Source organism: Sus scrofa, chromosome 16 (genome assembly GCF_054392235.1).
Source record: "Sus scrofa isolate SSC_HxYL_T2T_F1_AM1 chromosome 16, Sscrofa_HxYL_maternal_Yorkshire_Landrace_v2.0, whole genome shotgun sequence".
NCBI classification, from domain to species: domain Eukaryota; kingdom Metazoa; phylum Chordata; class Mammalia; order Artiodactyla; family Suidae; genus Sus; species Sus scrofa.
The window spans coordinates 47,900,321-47,917,161 of NC_139398.1; the positions used below are offsets into that span (position 1 = coordinate 47,900,321).

At 35.8% G+C, this 16,841-nt stretch overlaps 1 protein-coding gene across 3 annotated transcripts in view; it reads left to right on the plus strand.

Annotated features, from left to right (window-relative positions):
* Positions 1-16,841, plus strand: part of MAP3K1 (mitogen-activated protein kinase kinase kinase 1) — a 74,641-nt gene that overhangs the window by 33,720 nt on the left and 24,080 nt on the right. For all 3 annotated transcript variants that reach the window (XM_003133973.6, XM_013984793.3, XM_085002274.1), the window contains exons 2-6: positions 8,147-8,297; positions 8,913-9,113; positions 12,541-12,741; positions 13,153-13,269; positions 13,804-13,952. In XM_003133973.6, coding sequence (XP_003134021.2) covers positions 8,147-8,297; positions 8,913-9,113; positions 12,541-12,741; positions 13,153-13,269; positions 13,804-13,952 — 819 coding nt within the window. The remainder of the gene's footprint in view (positions 1-8,146; positions 8,298-8,912; positions 9,114-12,540; positions 12,742-13,152; positions 13,270-13,803; positions 13,953-16,841) is intronic.

Here is a 16,841-nt window from a genome sequence, read left to right on the forward strand (position 1 = left end):
CTGGATATATGCCCAGGAGTGGGATTGCTGTGTCATATGGTAGTTCTATATTTAGTTTTCTGAGGAATCTCCATACTGTTTTCCATAGCGGTTGTACCAGTTTACATTCCCACCAGCAGTGCAGAGGGTTCCCTTTTCTCTACACCCTCTCCAGCATTTGTTATTTGTAGGCTTATATATTAACTTTTAATGGAATCTGCTAGGTGTATTTCTGAGAAACATGGATGTACCAAGGAAACTTCTTAACCAGGTTTTTGTACTGCTGCTTTATATTCTTTGTGGGACTAGGCAGGTGTTAAGAGGTGATTTAGAAGATAATTTTGCATTGTATCTTTTTCTTTGTTTATCTGGGTTCTCATCACAAGAAACACATCCCCTTGAGTTTCATAATATTTACTTATATATTGGTGTGTCTATCTGTAAGTATAGTCTTCCTATTTTACCTTAAATATATCAATAACTTTGGAGGCTGTTCATCCAAATGTTTTTATGTTAATTTTACAACATTTACTTTTCTTGCAAGGCAGTTTTATGAAATTCATATTTGAATATTCCTATGAATGTATGTGATCAAGAAAGGTGCCTTTTAATCATTAAGTAGCCTTGAGTATAATTAAAAATGTGGAGTTCCTGTTGCGGCTCAGCAGAAACGAATTTGACTAGTATCCATGATGACACAGGTTCATCCCTGGCCTCACTCAGTGGGTTAAGGATCCAGCGTTGCTGTGAGCTGTGGTGTAAGTTGCAGACACGGCTCGGATCTGGAATTGCTGCTTAGGCCGGCGGTGACAGCTCCAATTCGACCTCTAGCCTGGGAACCTCCATATGCCACGGATGCAGCCCTAAAAAGACCAGAAAAAAAAATTAAACAAAAATGTGATTCATAAAAGAAAACAACCTACAATCTTTTTTCTTTTTTCACCTAATATATCCTCTGTCAATCATAATAGTGTCCTAATTGGTAGTTATCAATATTTTAGGTACATTTAAAAATATTTTAATAGTGCTTGAATTTTTAGCACGCTGAATTATAACTACCAGAAATAATTTACTTACCAATCCTGTAGAATTTATTCAGTATTCTGTGGAGAATCAGTTGCTTTAAAGATATTCATGCATTTCTATCATGCAAATAATAGATACCTACATACAGTATAGAACAACTACACAGTTAAAATACAGTTTTTTTAAAAAATTCATTTGTTTTCTTTAAAAGGAGACTTTGAAGCATAAAGTTTACTCTATAGACTAGGTCAAAGGTAATTGATTGCAAAAAAAGAAAAAGAAAAAAAAAACTTCCACACCTTTAAGAATGGTCTGATACTGTCTAGTAGCTTTCTGTGTTTTCTAAATTCCTGGTTACTATATTTGTTCCGTGATTATTAAATCAAACTTCTACAGATTACTAATTTAGAAGTAGAAAAACCTTTTGAATATTCTTCCTGTTCTCTTTGAAATTGTTTATATGTCCCAGAGGCACTCGTTTGTGCTGTGTTTGTCCTTTGCATGCGCTAGATACAGCATCTGCAGTGTTATTTTCCAGGTCTTTGTTGAATAGGAGTGATAAGCAGCTACACTGACTCCAAGTCATCAATTGCTTATCAAGCCCATGGCATCTGTTGCTTTGGGTGCTTTGCGACTGCAGAACACGCCAAGGAAAAGGCCCTGCCTCTGTTGACTTGTACTTTCCTTGTCTAGGTTGGCCCAGGTCAGCTAGTGAGTGAGTATTTGCAGTATGATTACCCACTAAGGATAAAAAAGGATTATTTAATCCTTCTTGCTTAGAAGAGGGACAAGGCCAACAATTGCCAATGACAGTATGTCTCTGAAGAAATTATCGTTAAGGGGAAATGGAATTGTTCCGCTATTGAAATACAGATTGTTTTGGCCTCAGATCTAGGTCAACAAATTTTAAACACTTGTAAATACTAATTTTTCTCTTGCCCTGGAACTCATTCATATCTGAGTTTAAATACTGTATTTTTCACATATAGCCTTTATTACCTCGGACACGTAACTCCCGTGCTTTTCTTGTTATCTATCAGTGAGATAGTCCCCTTCTCATGAGAACTGGCTGAGATGACCCGTGAGGAGCGGTTAGCACGGTGCCCTGTCCATGGTAAGGGATTGTTAGCCTTGGTGCTTCACCCAACTCTCCTCATCCTTACTGAAGCAATCCCTTCTCTTCACCTTAAAGAGGGCAACTTAAAAGGGTCCCACAATGGTCTAGTTTTGTTTTAGGAGATAGTCCCTCCCTTGCTCTCTCTCCTCTCAGAAACAAAACTTATGGGTTTTAGTATGTGAATTCCTGCTGCTAGAGAACGTTCCAGGTCAACCTCAGTTGGGTGGCTCTGAATTGTGCCTGTCCCAAATAATTTAGGGTTCTTTGAGATTACTTGGACACTGAGAGGATTAAGATTCTCTTTATATAAAGTTATCCATAATCTAAACTGTTCTGGAAATCTTTATGTATACTAAGGTTAAACCCCATTAATTTCCAGAAAGGTTTCATATGATCATTATAGTCTTTGTTACACCTATTATACTAAAGTGCTTTACTAATGAATAGAATTAATGTGCTTCTTCAATTCTTATAATGAAAGTCACCATTTAAAAAACTTCTTTGAACTTCTTTGACTCCTTGTCAAATAGATACCAACATAGATATCTGATGTTGACTTGTAAAAACAAAATCAGTTTTGACAGTGACCTCCTGCCATGTCAATGAAGAGCACAGGCTTCAGAATCAGATCCACTGGGGTCTGAAGCCTGTTCTGCTACTTACAAACTGTGTGACCCTGAGCATGAAACCCAACCTCTCCAAGCCTCTTGTGGTAACAACCTGATAGGGTTGTTGGGAGGGTGAAGTAAATTAATACTCGTAAAGCACCTAACGCCTTTCCTGACATTCACTTTTTCTGTTATGACATAAGTCTGGCAGTTATTTCTCTGACCACTAGTTGTTGACTAACAATGTTTTCATACTAATACCTTAAAGAAATTATAGTAAACTTGGTAGGATTCTATTTTTCAGTGTTTATCAAATGTCCTCTGTGCGCCAGGGAGTGTGCTGAGTTAATTGTTTTATCAGGCTCTTTGGGGTTGCAGGGAAAATAGACTCATTAGTGTTTATTTCAGTGCAAAGTAAAGGACCCATGAAGTTTCTCCACTGCAGAGCGTATACGGGGCCCCTGGAGAACATGGTGATTCACCATCCAGGGGGGTATAAAAGTAGCTCCAAATGGCTAACAGCTTAACAGTTATAGATTTAACTCTTTATCAATTCTTCCCTTCTCCCCATCTCTACCATATCTTCCTTCTAATTTCTCTCTCTTCTCCCTAATATCTGTCTCATTGCTCCTAGTTACTACTTTGCTCCTTTTCTCTATTTTGGTGCCATTCTTCCTGCAGTGACACTCTCTGTGCATTGTGCATTCAAACTTCCATAGAGAGAAGATCTGGTTAAGATGTACAGCATCATCCAGTGTTGAAGGTCTTTGGATCAGGACACATTCTTGCATCAGCCAACTGTGGACTGCAGGATGGGTTCAAATGTATAAAGCCTGGTGCCCCAAGCATCAGGCACCACCCTCTGATGGGTGGTACAGGGTGCCTTTTGTGCCATTCAGCTCATGTGGTACTGACAGAAGAATGAATAAGATGTGATAACTTGTTCCAGAAGAGCTCCCAGTGTGGTGAGGGAAGCAGATACTTAAACAAATACTTGCATTTATGCTGTAGGATAATTAATATTAGCATATTGGGAGGAGATGGTGGTAGGAAATTCTTTACTAAAGGCCTATGAGATGGCAAAAGGCATATTCCTGCCAGGAAATAAATCATCTGCAAAGACAGAGAGGTATGCTATATCTCGGTGTGCTTAAGGAAAGAGTATTTTAGTGCTGTGAGAAGAGGGCAATAGCTGGCTTTTAAGGGGCTCTGGGAAGAAAGTCCAGTATATCATACCATTGAGGTTAGTCAGAGTATTAGAAAAGAACTAGGGAAAAATCATCTCCTAGAAAACAAGGGAGGAGATATCTACAAGAGTGATAGTCCACTCAATGCGGCTGGTACCACAGTGGGCCACATAAAGGAGGACTAAGTGGTTTCATTGAGAAGGGGGCCATTGAAGCATCTCATTTTTTTAGCAGGTAAATTCTAAAGATCTAGGAAAAGACTAAACTAGAAATCTAACCTTTGGCGGGAAAAGGTTCTTTGAAGCTCTAGGTCAGTCACAAATTCATTCTGAGGAATGTTTAGAAACCAAAAAAAGCAAGAAATCTATCGTCTAAATCAACAGGAAAGGAGGATAAAGCTTAATCGGTAACAATATTTAAGTTTCTCATAATTATCTGGATAACGTTTTATTTTTTAGGTCTTCAAAGTAGTTTCTTAAAATACTTATGTTTGTTTTGCTAAAAAGTCAAAAATATACAGGCTATTATTTTAGTTAAAACAACAAGTATGATTCTAGGTAATAGGGCAAAAATAACTCTCCTAAACCCTCATGTTTAACCAAAATGAATTAGAGGCCTTCTCATCTCATGGTGATTTTGCAAATATCTGTTTAGATTAGTTTGTATTTTTTAAAGTTTCCTGCTATAGCTATGATATTAATTGGATAAGATTACAAGTCAGTGCTATCTATATACATGCATACACATATCTGGTAAAAATAAAGGCCCTGTATATGTCTGACCTTTGAAGCCTATATGTTAAGATTATAATGAAACAATAATAGTATGTAAGTAACTAGTTTTCCTTCCCAGTTTGGTTTCTCCTTCAGAGATAAATGAAACTAAGTAGATATAATTTTTTCCTTGCAAGTAGAATAGGATTTACTGTGTATTTCATTGAATCTAAGATAAATTATACCATTATTTTGTATACCATGAGGAAAGGAAATTTTAAAAAACTGTCAGTTAAATTACAGCATTTGATTGTAAGAGGCATTCAGATTTCAAAGATATGGAAATGTGAAAAAATACATATTTTAGAATTAATAATGTATAATTATTTATGAAGGCATTAGAAAAACACTTAGGTTTATATTTGCAGATCAGTTTAGGAACAACAAAAGTTCTTCTGAATAACATCTAAATTGCCGACTCGGTCTTAATTAAATACAGAACTATAAAAAAATGAAATAACATGAGTAATGATTAAATTTTAAAACTAGGACAGTCCTTAGGGCTGCCAAAGATGTTAATAAATGATCATTCATTTAATATTTGTTTTAATACCTATTGTGAGTCAGACATTGTTAGATGTTGGATTTATAGCCATGGATAAAAACAGTGGTCTATGCTCTCATGGAGTTTACAGTTTGGATGTGTGGTTGGAGTTTGCAAATTGCAATGAGTACATTAACGGAAAAGTACAGAGCTGTGAAAGAAAGGAGCTAGGGATTCCTAATAGAGATGGGAAATGTCTGTAGAGTTGAAGAGAAGCTAAAGAATGGGTAGAAATTATTGAGGTGAGACAGGTAAGAAGCAGCCTATGCGGAAGGCGAAAGTAGGAAAGATATTGGAGTTAGGCAGTAAAAGAAACCTAAGGATTGGGGGCTGTGGGGGCGGTGGGGGGGGAGTGTTCTGGGTGACGTCAGTTGATGTCAATTTGTCAATAAGACCAAATGGTGCAGGGCCTCATAGGCCATAACATTTTTGATTTTAGTCTCAGCCCAGAGGGAAACCACCAGAGGGTTTAAATTAGGGAAGTGATCTTGGCTGTTCTGTGAAGCCTAGATTGGAATAAGGTTCAAAGTGAAGAAACCCCCTTACAAGGCTGTTGCTGGTTCAGAACAGCTCAGTTGGCAGCTTGATCTGGGTGTTGTGAATGGAAGATATGTTTTCTTGAAGATAATCTGTCAGTATTACCAGAAGTCTTAATTTTTGTGTACATTTTGACTCAGCAATTCCAGTTTCAGGGCATTTATTCTAAAGAAATAATCTTAGACGTGTGCAAAAGTTGAGCTACAAGTATGTTCCTCCTCTGTTATTTATCAGGAGAAATTGGTTTGAAAGATTATAGTGTTTTCAAACAAGTGGAAAGGAAGGAGGCCTATCATGCCAACTTTAAGGAGGCTACATCTTCCAGGAAGACTTGTTTAGATGAGGAGAGCCCTCTGTATTTTTGAGTGGGTACAAGGGAAAAAGACACTGAAAATACAGAACAGAGAAGAGATACTCATTAAATGAATGTGGGGAAGGAGAGATCTCCAGGGGAAAGGGGGATAAGCATCTTTGTCAGGGGGTGCAGGAGCTTCTGGTGTAAAAATGCGTGCAACTCTACTGTGACTTAGGTTTTGAGAACTAGCCTGGGAACCTAGCCACATCTTGCAACATCGTTACTGGGGGGAAAGTGCTTTTCAAACCAGAGAGCTGTTAAGTGAATTTTTAGTATGCAATCAGCCCATAAATTTGGGTGCCTGTAAATCTGAGTTTCTCCCGGTAAGCATTGGCTGAGCAGGATGAGTTTTTGAGAAAACATTTCTCTCTCTACCTTCCGTAGCCCTTCCACCTCTTCCTCCCCTCACTTGCCCTCATTCATACCCCCTCTCCCTCCCTTTCTGCTCTCTCCCTTTCTTCCCCCTCTTCTTTCCTGTTCCCTTTCTTTTCCTTTCCCTTTCCTCCCTCTTCCTCTGATCCACCCCTAAAGTTGACACTTTATGATACATTCAGAGCAGGAAGAACAGCCCAACATTTCTGAGTAAGTAAGAAAATCAGCTTCCCTCCCTTCCTTCCTTCTCATATTACTTCTTTCCTGTGACAGTTTTTATTCCTGTGCAGTGGTGATATTCTCCTATATGGTCTTAATACCCATTTGCAAGTTTCAAATGTTGTATGTTCTTGGCATTCCTAAAAGCATCTAGGCCAGTCATGGCACAGAGGTATTTAACATGCTGGTTTCCACTCCCCTGACAGTATTGATGCTTCATAAAACCAGTTAACTGTTATTTTCCTTTCTAGAGCATATATTTAGTTGTAAGTGGATTTCTCTGCTGTTTTTCTGAAAATACTGCTGCTTTACAGTTAGGAATAGCTGAAAAATTCCTAGAGTTTGAATTTGACTTTTGATAAACTTGTAGTTATCATCTCTGGTATTTCCTTGAGTATTTCCTTTTCCTATCAGTATAAAAAATAACTGTTCTGTAGCTTTATACTATTTCCAAAATAGTTACCCAAGTTTAAAATATTGTCTTAATATTTTAAAATTGTTTCTTCTTCCAGAATGCAGTTCCTTTAAATTTCTTTATGAACCAGGTTTTAAAGTCCATGCCATATATTATATACACATATATATATATACATGTATATACACACACATATATACATATATATATAGTGTATTGCATATATCCATGTGTAGATAGGATTGTATTGTGAAATTAGTGGATGTTTTACCTATTAGGCTTAAGTCATCAGCTTGTAGATTATTTTATTCTGAGAACGCCACACTATATTATGGAATAAAGGTCAAAATGTTTGTGCTAAAAAAAAAAGTAATTTTTACTCTTTATATATGAAATACCCCAAGTGCTTTAGCATGTTCTGAGAGAACAACTTTAATCATTTAGGCTTTGAAAAAATATTGTGAGGTTATAGATGTAGTTAGGTTTCACCTAGTATATTTAGTATTTCACTTATTTTAACAAAATTGAGCATATCCACCAGATTTTATCTGTATTGTCTTAAATTATTAGAAACCTTGGGATAAATAGTAGCAAGATATTCTTGTAAATATTTGTCTATTAGAATGGTATCATTAGAAAAATGCAGTTTTCATGACTTTGCTAATGCAGTGCTTAGTGCCTTAGGGTGCACTTTATTAACTACCTAGACACAAAGGTTTGTGTGAATATTATTAGCAAGCCTGTACCTTCTAAAAAGAACCTTCCTTTTTAAAGGCATTATTAAACTCATGTTATCAGGCAGCATTCAACACTATCCTTGTTATAAATTCAACAACAAAATAGTATATGATTCACAATATTTTCTCATCTTTCTTACATCATGTGGGGTGCTTCGCAGTTATCTTTTTAGTTATATGTCCATTGAAGGTATGAAATAGAACCATATTCTGCTTGTCCTTGGAAATTATTTTTCATATATAAATCTCATTCTCTTTGTTTCTCCCTCCGTTTTAGTCGCGAGATGGAGAATAAAGAAACACTCAAGGGGTTGCACAAGATGGATGATCGCCCAGAAGAACGGATGATCAGGGAGAAACTGAAGGCAACCTGTATGCCAGCCTGGAAGCACGAATGGCTGGAAAGGCGAAACAGGAGAGGCCCTGTGGTGAGTGCTGTGGTTACCTGCTATAAGGGAGACAGCATAGGAGGAAATAGAAAATTAAGCAGAAATAGATCCTCTTCTAAGCTGTTTTTTTCTTCTTAATTTTAAATGCAGTGGTTTTATTTGCCTTGGTATTCCAGACACTTGAACAAAACATAGCTAAAACTATGCTCATTTAAGTAACTGTTCTAGGAACTAAAACCCTTTGGGTGAGTGAGTGAGAGAATGCCTAAAGCAAGACTGCCCTCTAATGTCAGTATTTAAAATCCTTTTGTTAGAGATTTATATGGTACTTAAAACTTTAAAAAGAAAAGCAGTTTTTCTAATTTTATTTTGATGTTTTATCTCTAAGATAGGATCTAAGGATCTTAATTCCCTATCTTCTAAAATTATGTATGACCATATTTTAACTAGTTGGTAAAGCCTAATAAATGAAATCTTGGGCAAAATTTAGTCTTACATTTATGGCTTAAAGTAATAATCAGTAAAGGTTGATATATTATCTGTTGTATTGATATAATTTTGCACAATAAACTGAGTTCATTTCATAGTCTTATGTTCGAATTTACTTACTTTTAAATACTTTTAAGTAATAAAAATATTGGCATTTTTGTTTAGGTGGTAAAACCAATCCCTATTAAAGGAGATGGATCTGAAATTAATAACTTGGCAGCTGAGTCTCAAGGAGACGGCCAGGCGAGTGTTGCTTCCCCAGCTCCCAAAGGCCGACGCAGTCCTTCCCCTGGCAGCTCCCCATCAGGTCGCACAGTGAAATCAGAATCTCCAGGAGTAAGGAGAAAAAGAGTTTCCCCAGTACCTGTAAGTTAATGTTTCAACAAATATGCTAAGTTTCTATAATTTTTAAACTTGCTTAAAACAGAAAATATTGGCTAGCCATCTGTTAGAGCAACAGTTCCCAAAGTATGGTCCACAGACCCTTGGTTCAGGGGGGACCTGCCCTGAGATGCTTTTTGTGAATCCGTTAGGCCAAAACTCATTTGGGGATAAAACTGAGATGTTATTTGCCTCTTTCACTTCATTGACATTTACAGTGGTGGGTAAATCTGCTGGTGCTTTAATGTGCTTGAAGTAAAGCTATGATGGTAGAAATTGTATTGTTCACTTGGGTATTTGGCATTTACCTTAAGAAGTAAGTGAGTAAGTAAGACTCACTTCAAGGAAAACAATTGATTTTTTTTTTTAGTGGTAAAATTTGAGGTTTCTAGCAAAAATTAGAATTTTGGAAAACTCATATCTCCCACTATAAGCTTGATAGCTTCCCAATACTTAGACTTTTCTAATAGGCCAGTGATATCATGGTGATTTTTTTGTTGTTGTTGTTGTTCCCTGTATATTACACAATGAAATGTGTGAACTTTTGGAAGATCTGCATAACTTAGTGAACCAGAATTTTCCATATGACCAGTGCATGATGAAACAAAATCATTCTTGAGTAAATGATTCATTCAAAGTATGTAAAATCTACCATCTGAATTTTAATGTAACAGTAGGGAAAATTTGGGGAAAAAAATAAACTATTATGGAGTTCCCATCGTGGCACAGCATAAACAAATCCATCTAGGAACCATGAGGTTGTAGGTTCGATCCACGGCCTTGCTCAGTGGGTTAAGGATCCGGTGTTGCCATGAGCTGTGGTGTAGGTCGCATACGCGGCTCGGATCCTGCATTGCTGTGGCTGTGGTGTAGACTGGCAGCTGTAGCTCTGATTGGACCCCTAGCCTGGGAACCTCCATATGCCGCGGGTGCAGCCCTCAAAAGACAAAAGACAAAAAAAAAAAAAAAATTGTTTATGTTGGTTTCAGATTCCTCATTACGACCTCCTTTAAGAAACCACTCCGATGTAGTATCAAAAAAGAATATTCATTATTATTTGAAAAGGCTTACCTTTTCCAATTACGTATCTGTGTGAGGCCAGATTTTCTTCATGTACTCCAACCAAAACACTGTATCACAGAAGCATGAATGCAAAAGCATGGATGAGAATCCAGCTATCTTCTATATTAAGCCAGACATCAAAGAGACTTGTAAAAAGAGGTGTAACTCTCTGATAGAGGGAAACTTCTACTGGCAGAAATGCAAGTTAAAACTTACTTCCTATCTCTGAAGAGCAAATGAATAAATGGAAAAATGATTGAGATACAGTGACCACAAAAGGGAGATTTGGTTTTCCTCAGATCTGAGGTAGTTAAAGCATATAAATGCTTCCACAAGTAAATTTCAAGTAAAAATTTTTAGAGTAAACCCCAAGATACTCAATAGTATTTATTTGCTTTATGTGGACACACCTTTAAATTAGCTATTTTTAAAGAACTCAAAGCAAGAACAATCATTTTTTGGCTCATGAATCTATAAATTGGGCAGGGCTCAGCAGGAGTGGCTTTTGTCTGCTCTCCATAGCATCTGCAGAAGCCGGAATAGCCAAGACTGCTTCTTCATTTACACATCTGGTGTTTGAGCCGGGACAGTTGGGAACTGTTGGCATCTCTTCCTCATAGCCTGGCAGTTGGGTTACGACAGGTGTTTCAAGCTAGGAAAGCACATGGAACAGATTCTCTCTCACAGCCCTCAGAAGAAACCAACCCTACCAACACCTTGCTCTTCAAGCTTCTGGAACTATGAGACAATAAATTCCTGATAAGCAAAAAACAAAACAAAACAACAACAAAAAGTGATTCAAGAGGGTAAATCCCAACGTGGAAGAGCTTATCAAACCACCACTTGTATCAGGTTTACTAAAACCTTATTGTGCAAAGGAAGTTACTGAAGTAGAAGTCTACCACAAGTAAATACAGAATTGTGTCTCCCCTCCCCCTACACCCTCTTAGGTATATATGCTAGACAGAGTTATCCCCTCATTCTTCATAACAGCTACTAGGATTCATTATCTAGATAAATCATGGCGTATTTTATGAACTACATACTAAGAGACATTTATTCCTTATTAAAAACAGTGCTGCAAAAATATTTTTATGCTGTGTCATTTTGCACATCTGTGAGCATATTTATAGTCTGAATACTTAGCAACTCCAATAGCACATGCATATGTACTTGTTTTGGGTTTTATTTTACTTTTTAGTAATGGCCTTTTTAGAAAACAATGGTTTTTATTTATTTTTTTACTGTCTTTTAATTTTTTTTAGGTTTTTATTTTTTCTATTATAGTTGATTTACAGTGTTCTGTCAATTTCTGCTGTACAGCAAAGTGACTGTCATTTTATATATATATATTATATATATACACACATACATACACACATTCCTTTTCTCATGTTATCCTCCATCATGTTCCATCACAAGTATTCCATTTTTAATTGTAGAATAACATTCTATTGTATGGATATGCATTTTTTGTTTATCTACTCATCACTTGATGGACATTTGGTTTCACTTCAGGGCTATTATGAATAATGCTATTGTGAACATTTCCGTACACATTTTTGTGTGGACATATTTATTTCCCCTGGGTTTATACCCAGGAGTGGTATTGCTGGATCATATATTTTCCAAAGCAGCTGCACCATTTTACCTTTCCATAAGCACTCAATAAAGCTGCTGATTGCTTTGTGTTCTTGCCAACTTTTTTTGTTATCTTTTCACTATTTAATTAGGGATCAAAAAGAACCAGAATTTCCACTGTGCATTGATGGGAAGACCAAATTCTAGGGGCATGAATTGGAGTGAGAGTCACATATATCACCCTTACCACAGGAGAGTTTTCATCCTCCTCCAGTGGTCTGTCTTCATCTGGGTAGAGTCACTTTGCTACTGGTTATGTACAAAAGGAATTCCATGACGCTGTAAATCACCAGTCACAAAAAGCATTTAGTAATGCCTTAAATAGAGGTCAGGAAATTGGATGCTCAGTTTTTATCACTAGAAACAAGTAATTTTGCCTGCTTATGAGGCAGATTTTCTATAGTTTTTATTTTGGTTGACATAATACTTTTCAAGGAAGTCAGATATTTATCATTTGTAAAATCACTGCATCCGTTGTCTCTTTTGGCTAAAGATTTATTATTATAGTGTTGACAGATTTTAGCCGTTTACTCACGATGAGTATGTCAGACATAGGCATCTGCAAAATGCATTTTGTACCATGATACTATAAGTCGAGGCATTTTTTTCAGAATAGAAACTGCCACATGGCTGTCTGTATGACCTTTTTTGGGTAATTGTTTCTTATGGAGAAGTGAGCAATTTACCTACATTTTAAAATGTTGTGAAGTTTCAGAGCGGGAGAATCACACCACCTCGAAGAGCCCCTTCACCAGATGGCTTTTCACCATATAGCCCTGAGGAAACAAGCCGCCGAGTAAACAAAGTGATGCGGGCCAGGCTGTACTTACTGCAGCAAATAGGACCTAACTCCTTCCTGATTGGAGGAGACAGCCCAGACAACAAATACCGGGTGTTTATTGGGCCGCAGGTGGGATTTGTCACCATTTTATACTTTATTAGTATCTGGTATTAACTCAAATTTATACACTATAACATTCATAAATTTAGATCAATTATGTAATTATCTTTAATAAAATGAGTTTAAAATATATTTTGGGAACTAATAAGCATTTTAATTTAATGTGTTTATAAAGGGTTTAACTATGATGTAATACACTTCAAATTTGGGCCAAAAAGAAGAGATTAATTCATGGATACAGCTATAGGCTTTTCTTGTGTATCCTTAATATCTTATTATATAATGAAGCAAATTAATAGAAAGTTCAGTATAATAAGCTTGGAGAAATTTTTTTAAGTGATCGACCTAGGAGTTCTAATAGAACTACAGATTTATTAAACCATAGTTGTTGTTGTTGTTGTTGTTGTTTTAACTCTTTAGAACTGCAGCTGTGGGCGTGGAACATTTTGTATTCATCTGCTATTTGTTATGCTCCGGGTGTTTCAGCTAGAACCTTCAGACCCGATGTTATGGAGAAAAACTTTAAAGAATTTTGAGGTAATTTTTAATAAATGCTTTAAAGTAAAACTGTCAACATATTTTTATGGTATATTCTTGAAATTTTCCCATGAGCTATAAATTTAAATAGACTGGTCATTTGAAGGTGTGAAAGTATGTAAGGATTACTTGATGTTTGTAAATTGTTATTATGTTCTCATAATCTTTTGACTAGTTTTTCCTTCTAAATTAAAAAAAAAAAAAGTAAACATTGACCTGCTGTAAAAACACTGTCTTTAGGGAGTTCCCTGGCTCAGTGGGCTAAGTATCTGGCATTGTTACTGCTGTGGCTAAGGTTGTTGCCGTGGTGTGGGTAGATCCCTGACCTGGGAACTTCTGCACACCATGAGTATGGGCAAAGAAAAAAAAGAAAAGAAAAGAAACCTGTCCTTAGTAAGCTATATGTATTCTCGATTTTGAAGTTCTTAAATTGGCTTTATGAAAAACGTAAAAGGCAAAGAATTTAACCTCTAGAACTCTTCATATTTATATTATGGCACAAATATCATTGTTACTGTCTTTTTTCAATGTTAGGTTGAGAGTTTGTTCCAGAAATATCACAGTAGGCGTAGCTCAAGGATCAAAGCTCCATCTCGTAACACCATCCAGAAGTTTGTTTCACGCATGTCAAATTCCCATACATTGTCATCATCTAGCACTTCTACATCTAGTTCAGAAAACAGGTTAGTACTTTTTAAGGAATTAAAAGCATTAATCCAGTGTTACTTTTTAATTTTAGGAATTATATATATATATAATATATACATATATATACTTGTTAAGTTGCTCTAAAATGATTTAAGTATTGAATTTGGGCTTTCAGGTTGAAATCAGGGGTAAAAAACAGTAAAAGTCATCAGAACATATATGTATGGACATTTTGTCCTGAAAACTACAGTGTTGAAAATGGCAACTTAAACATTAGAATATAATAAATGTTGCAAAAGAAAAATCAAGTGGTAAGTATAAAATAAAATAAATGGCACTGTTTATCAATCATTACTTGTGCCAGCTACCTAATATGTTGGCTCATTAGGTAGGTTTATCACATTTCTGTGTAATGAAGCTGAGGCATTATGTAAAGACTATGTCTATAATTCTTTTATAAGTAAATTATGTACAAGGCAAGGGGTTATTGAAAATCACTTTTCAAATAAAAGATTTTTTTAAAATTTCATGCACCTTTTTTCAAAGACACGCTCAGGGAATCCTCTTTACAGGCTGTTTCACCTGTGAAAATGTAAGAAGGCGCCTCTAAACAAAGACCAGTCAATTGTAATTAAGAGATACACTAGCTGTTACTCATAGTTATTAAAATCTGCAGTGCTTCTCAAACTCTTCCATTGCCTAGTTGCTGATAAGAATAAACTCATAACCCATAACTGAAAAAAATTAGAGCATTACAAAAATTCATTGGTTTTAATGGGAACATGAGGATCTTAAAAATTAAAAAAAAGTGCTCCTTCTCTTAGGAGGGCACCTTCTATGTGTTCCAAGGCACTTCAGTCTGAGAAGCACTGGTCTAAGTGATTAAGTCCCATTTTCATCCCATCAATCTTTTAAGTATTGTAACTACTTCATAATCATGAAGAATAGAAAGTGATGATATCAGGATAAGGATGTGATGACGTAAAGAATTGAAAGAGGTGTTTTCATCTATGGAAAAAGTAAATGTTTGAATTTTCTTATTTTTTTATTAAATAAATTGATTTAAGAATGAGAGTTTTAAGAGTTTTTTGGGACTCAACTGGCTACAGTGGTTCAGTGATAAGTGAAGCCAAAAGAAGTTATTTGAGCAAAGATAGAACCAGAACCTGAATATCCTGACTTCCAGTTCAGGGCTCTTTTACCTTGTATCTCTTCAAAATAGAATGAGCAAATTAACTTTATTTTTCAAGCTTCCTGACCCAAATTTATTCTAGAGCCTTTCTCCTTTTGAATGATATTTCTGTGGCTTTTTATTTTGGAAGAAAATAATAATGCTTAAAACCAGGTAGCCAAAGTTAAAATAGAAAGTTTCTCTCTCAAGGTGAAAAAAAATAACTGCTAAGTATGGGCTGGCCGTAATTTGGGGGTTTTATTGATTTATTTGAATTTGTTGTACCCAAGAGGGAAAACCACAGAAGCTGTAATCTTACTAAGATTATACTGTGTAGGTAAGTAGGTTAATGTTTCATGTAACCACAAATTTTTATATCTAAAATAATAAGATTAAAGTCAAAAAGAAAAAGGAAATTTATCTGGACATCTTATTGTACTGTATAATTGGGAAAAATTGAATATACTTACAAAAAGTAATTAACAAAACTTTACCAACAAAATTAAAACTGCAAACAGAAGTTTTACTGGGCAAAGGCCATGAAGAGAATTTTCACAAAAGAAGAATTTCAAGGGGCTATCAAATATATGAAAATTATTCAGGCAACCTAATAACTGAGGAAATACTTATTTAAAGATATATAGATAGATATAGATATAAGATTTATTTATAGAATTAGATACTTTGTAATGAAAATGAGACAATTTAATTCTTATAAGGATGTGCATTACTGTGTGTAAAGTAATGTGACTTTTTAAAACATTACTATTCATTGAGCCAATAAATGTACTTTTTTTTAAGAAAAAAATTTTAATCTGAGAAATGTACAAAACTTACATATATGGCTGTTCCTCACAGTACTATGGTGAAAAATTGGAAACAACTTAAAATATCCAGCAAATGAATGGTTGACGTTTATCCATATTATACATACATCATGCAGCCATTAAAATTATGCTTTTGAAGAATACTGAATAGCATGAAACAAAATGCAGATTATAATATTATGCATGAGCCAAATTTTTATATATGAAAGGTATAAATATATAAATACTGAAGTGAGTTAACAATTTTAATGGTGATTAATAGGTGGTGGTATTACCGGTGACATTTATATATATATATATATATATATAATTTTTTTGCAAGCAAGCAAAGTCTTTATTACAGGAAAGCAAGTAGCTCCCAGGACAGCTGGAAGGGGAGAGAAGCGCCCCCCTCTCTATTGTCTTATAAGGGTTTTTATCCCTTAAAGATGGGGGGGTACCAACATGGGGTCCAGAAAGATGTGGTTTTCTCCCATTAGCCTTGCCCAATTACCTGTATCCGTCCTTGTCCAATAGGGGTCTTAGGGGTGGAAATGTTGTTCCTTTGCTCTTTTCTTCCCGTAGATTGAGTCACAGGGGGATTTGGATTATTGTCCATCTGGGCGTAGGTATACTGCCTATAGTAAACAAAGGCCTGTGGGGATGTTACTCCCTGGAGCCCTTAAGCCACAAATGTTAATCAATAGCCATATCAAAGAATGCCTCAAAACCCATGCTCCTACACTGACTAGACATTTGTATACTTTAAATACTTTGGGCTTTGAGGGCCGTCAGGTCTTGGTCACAGCTTTTCACTTTTGCCCATGTAGCTGAAGTAGCCATAGACAGTATGTGAATGAATTGGCATGGCTGTGTTCGAGTAAAATTTTATTCACAAAAGCTGATCAGAGACCAACTTGATCCTCCTTTACTTTGCTAATCCCTGC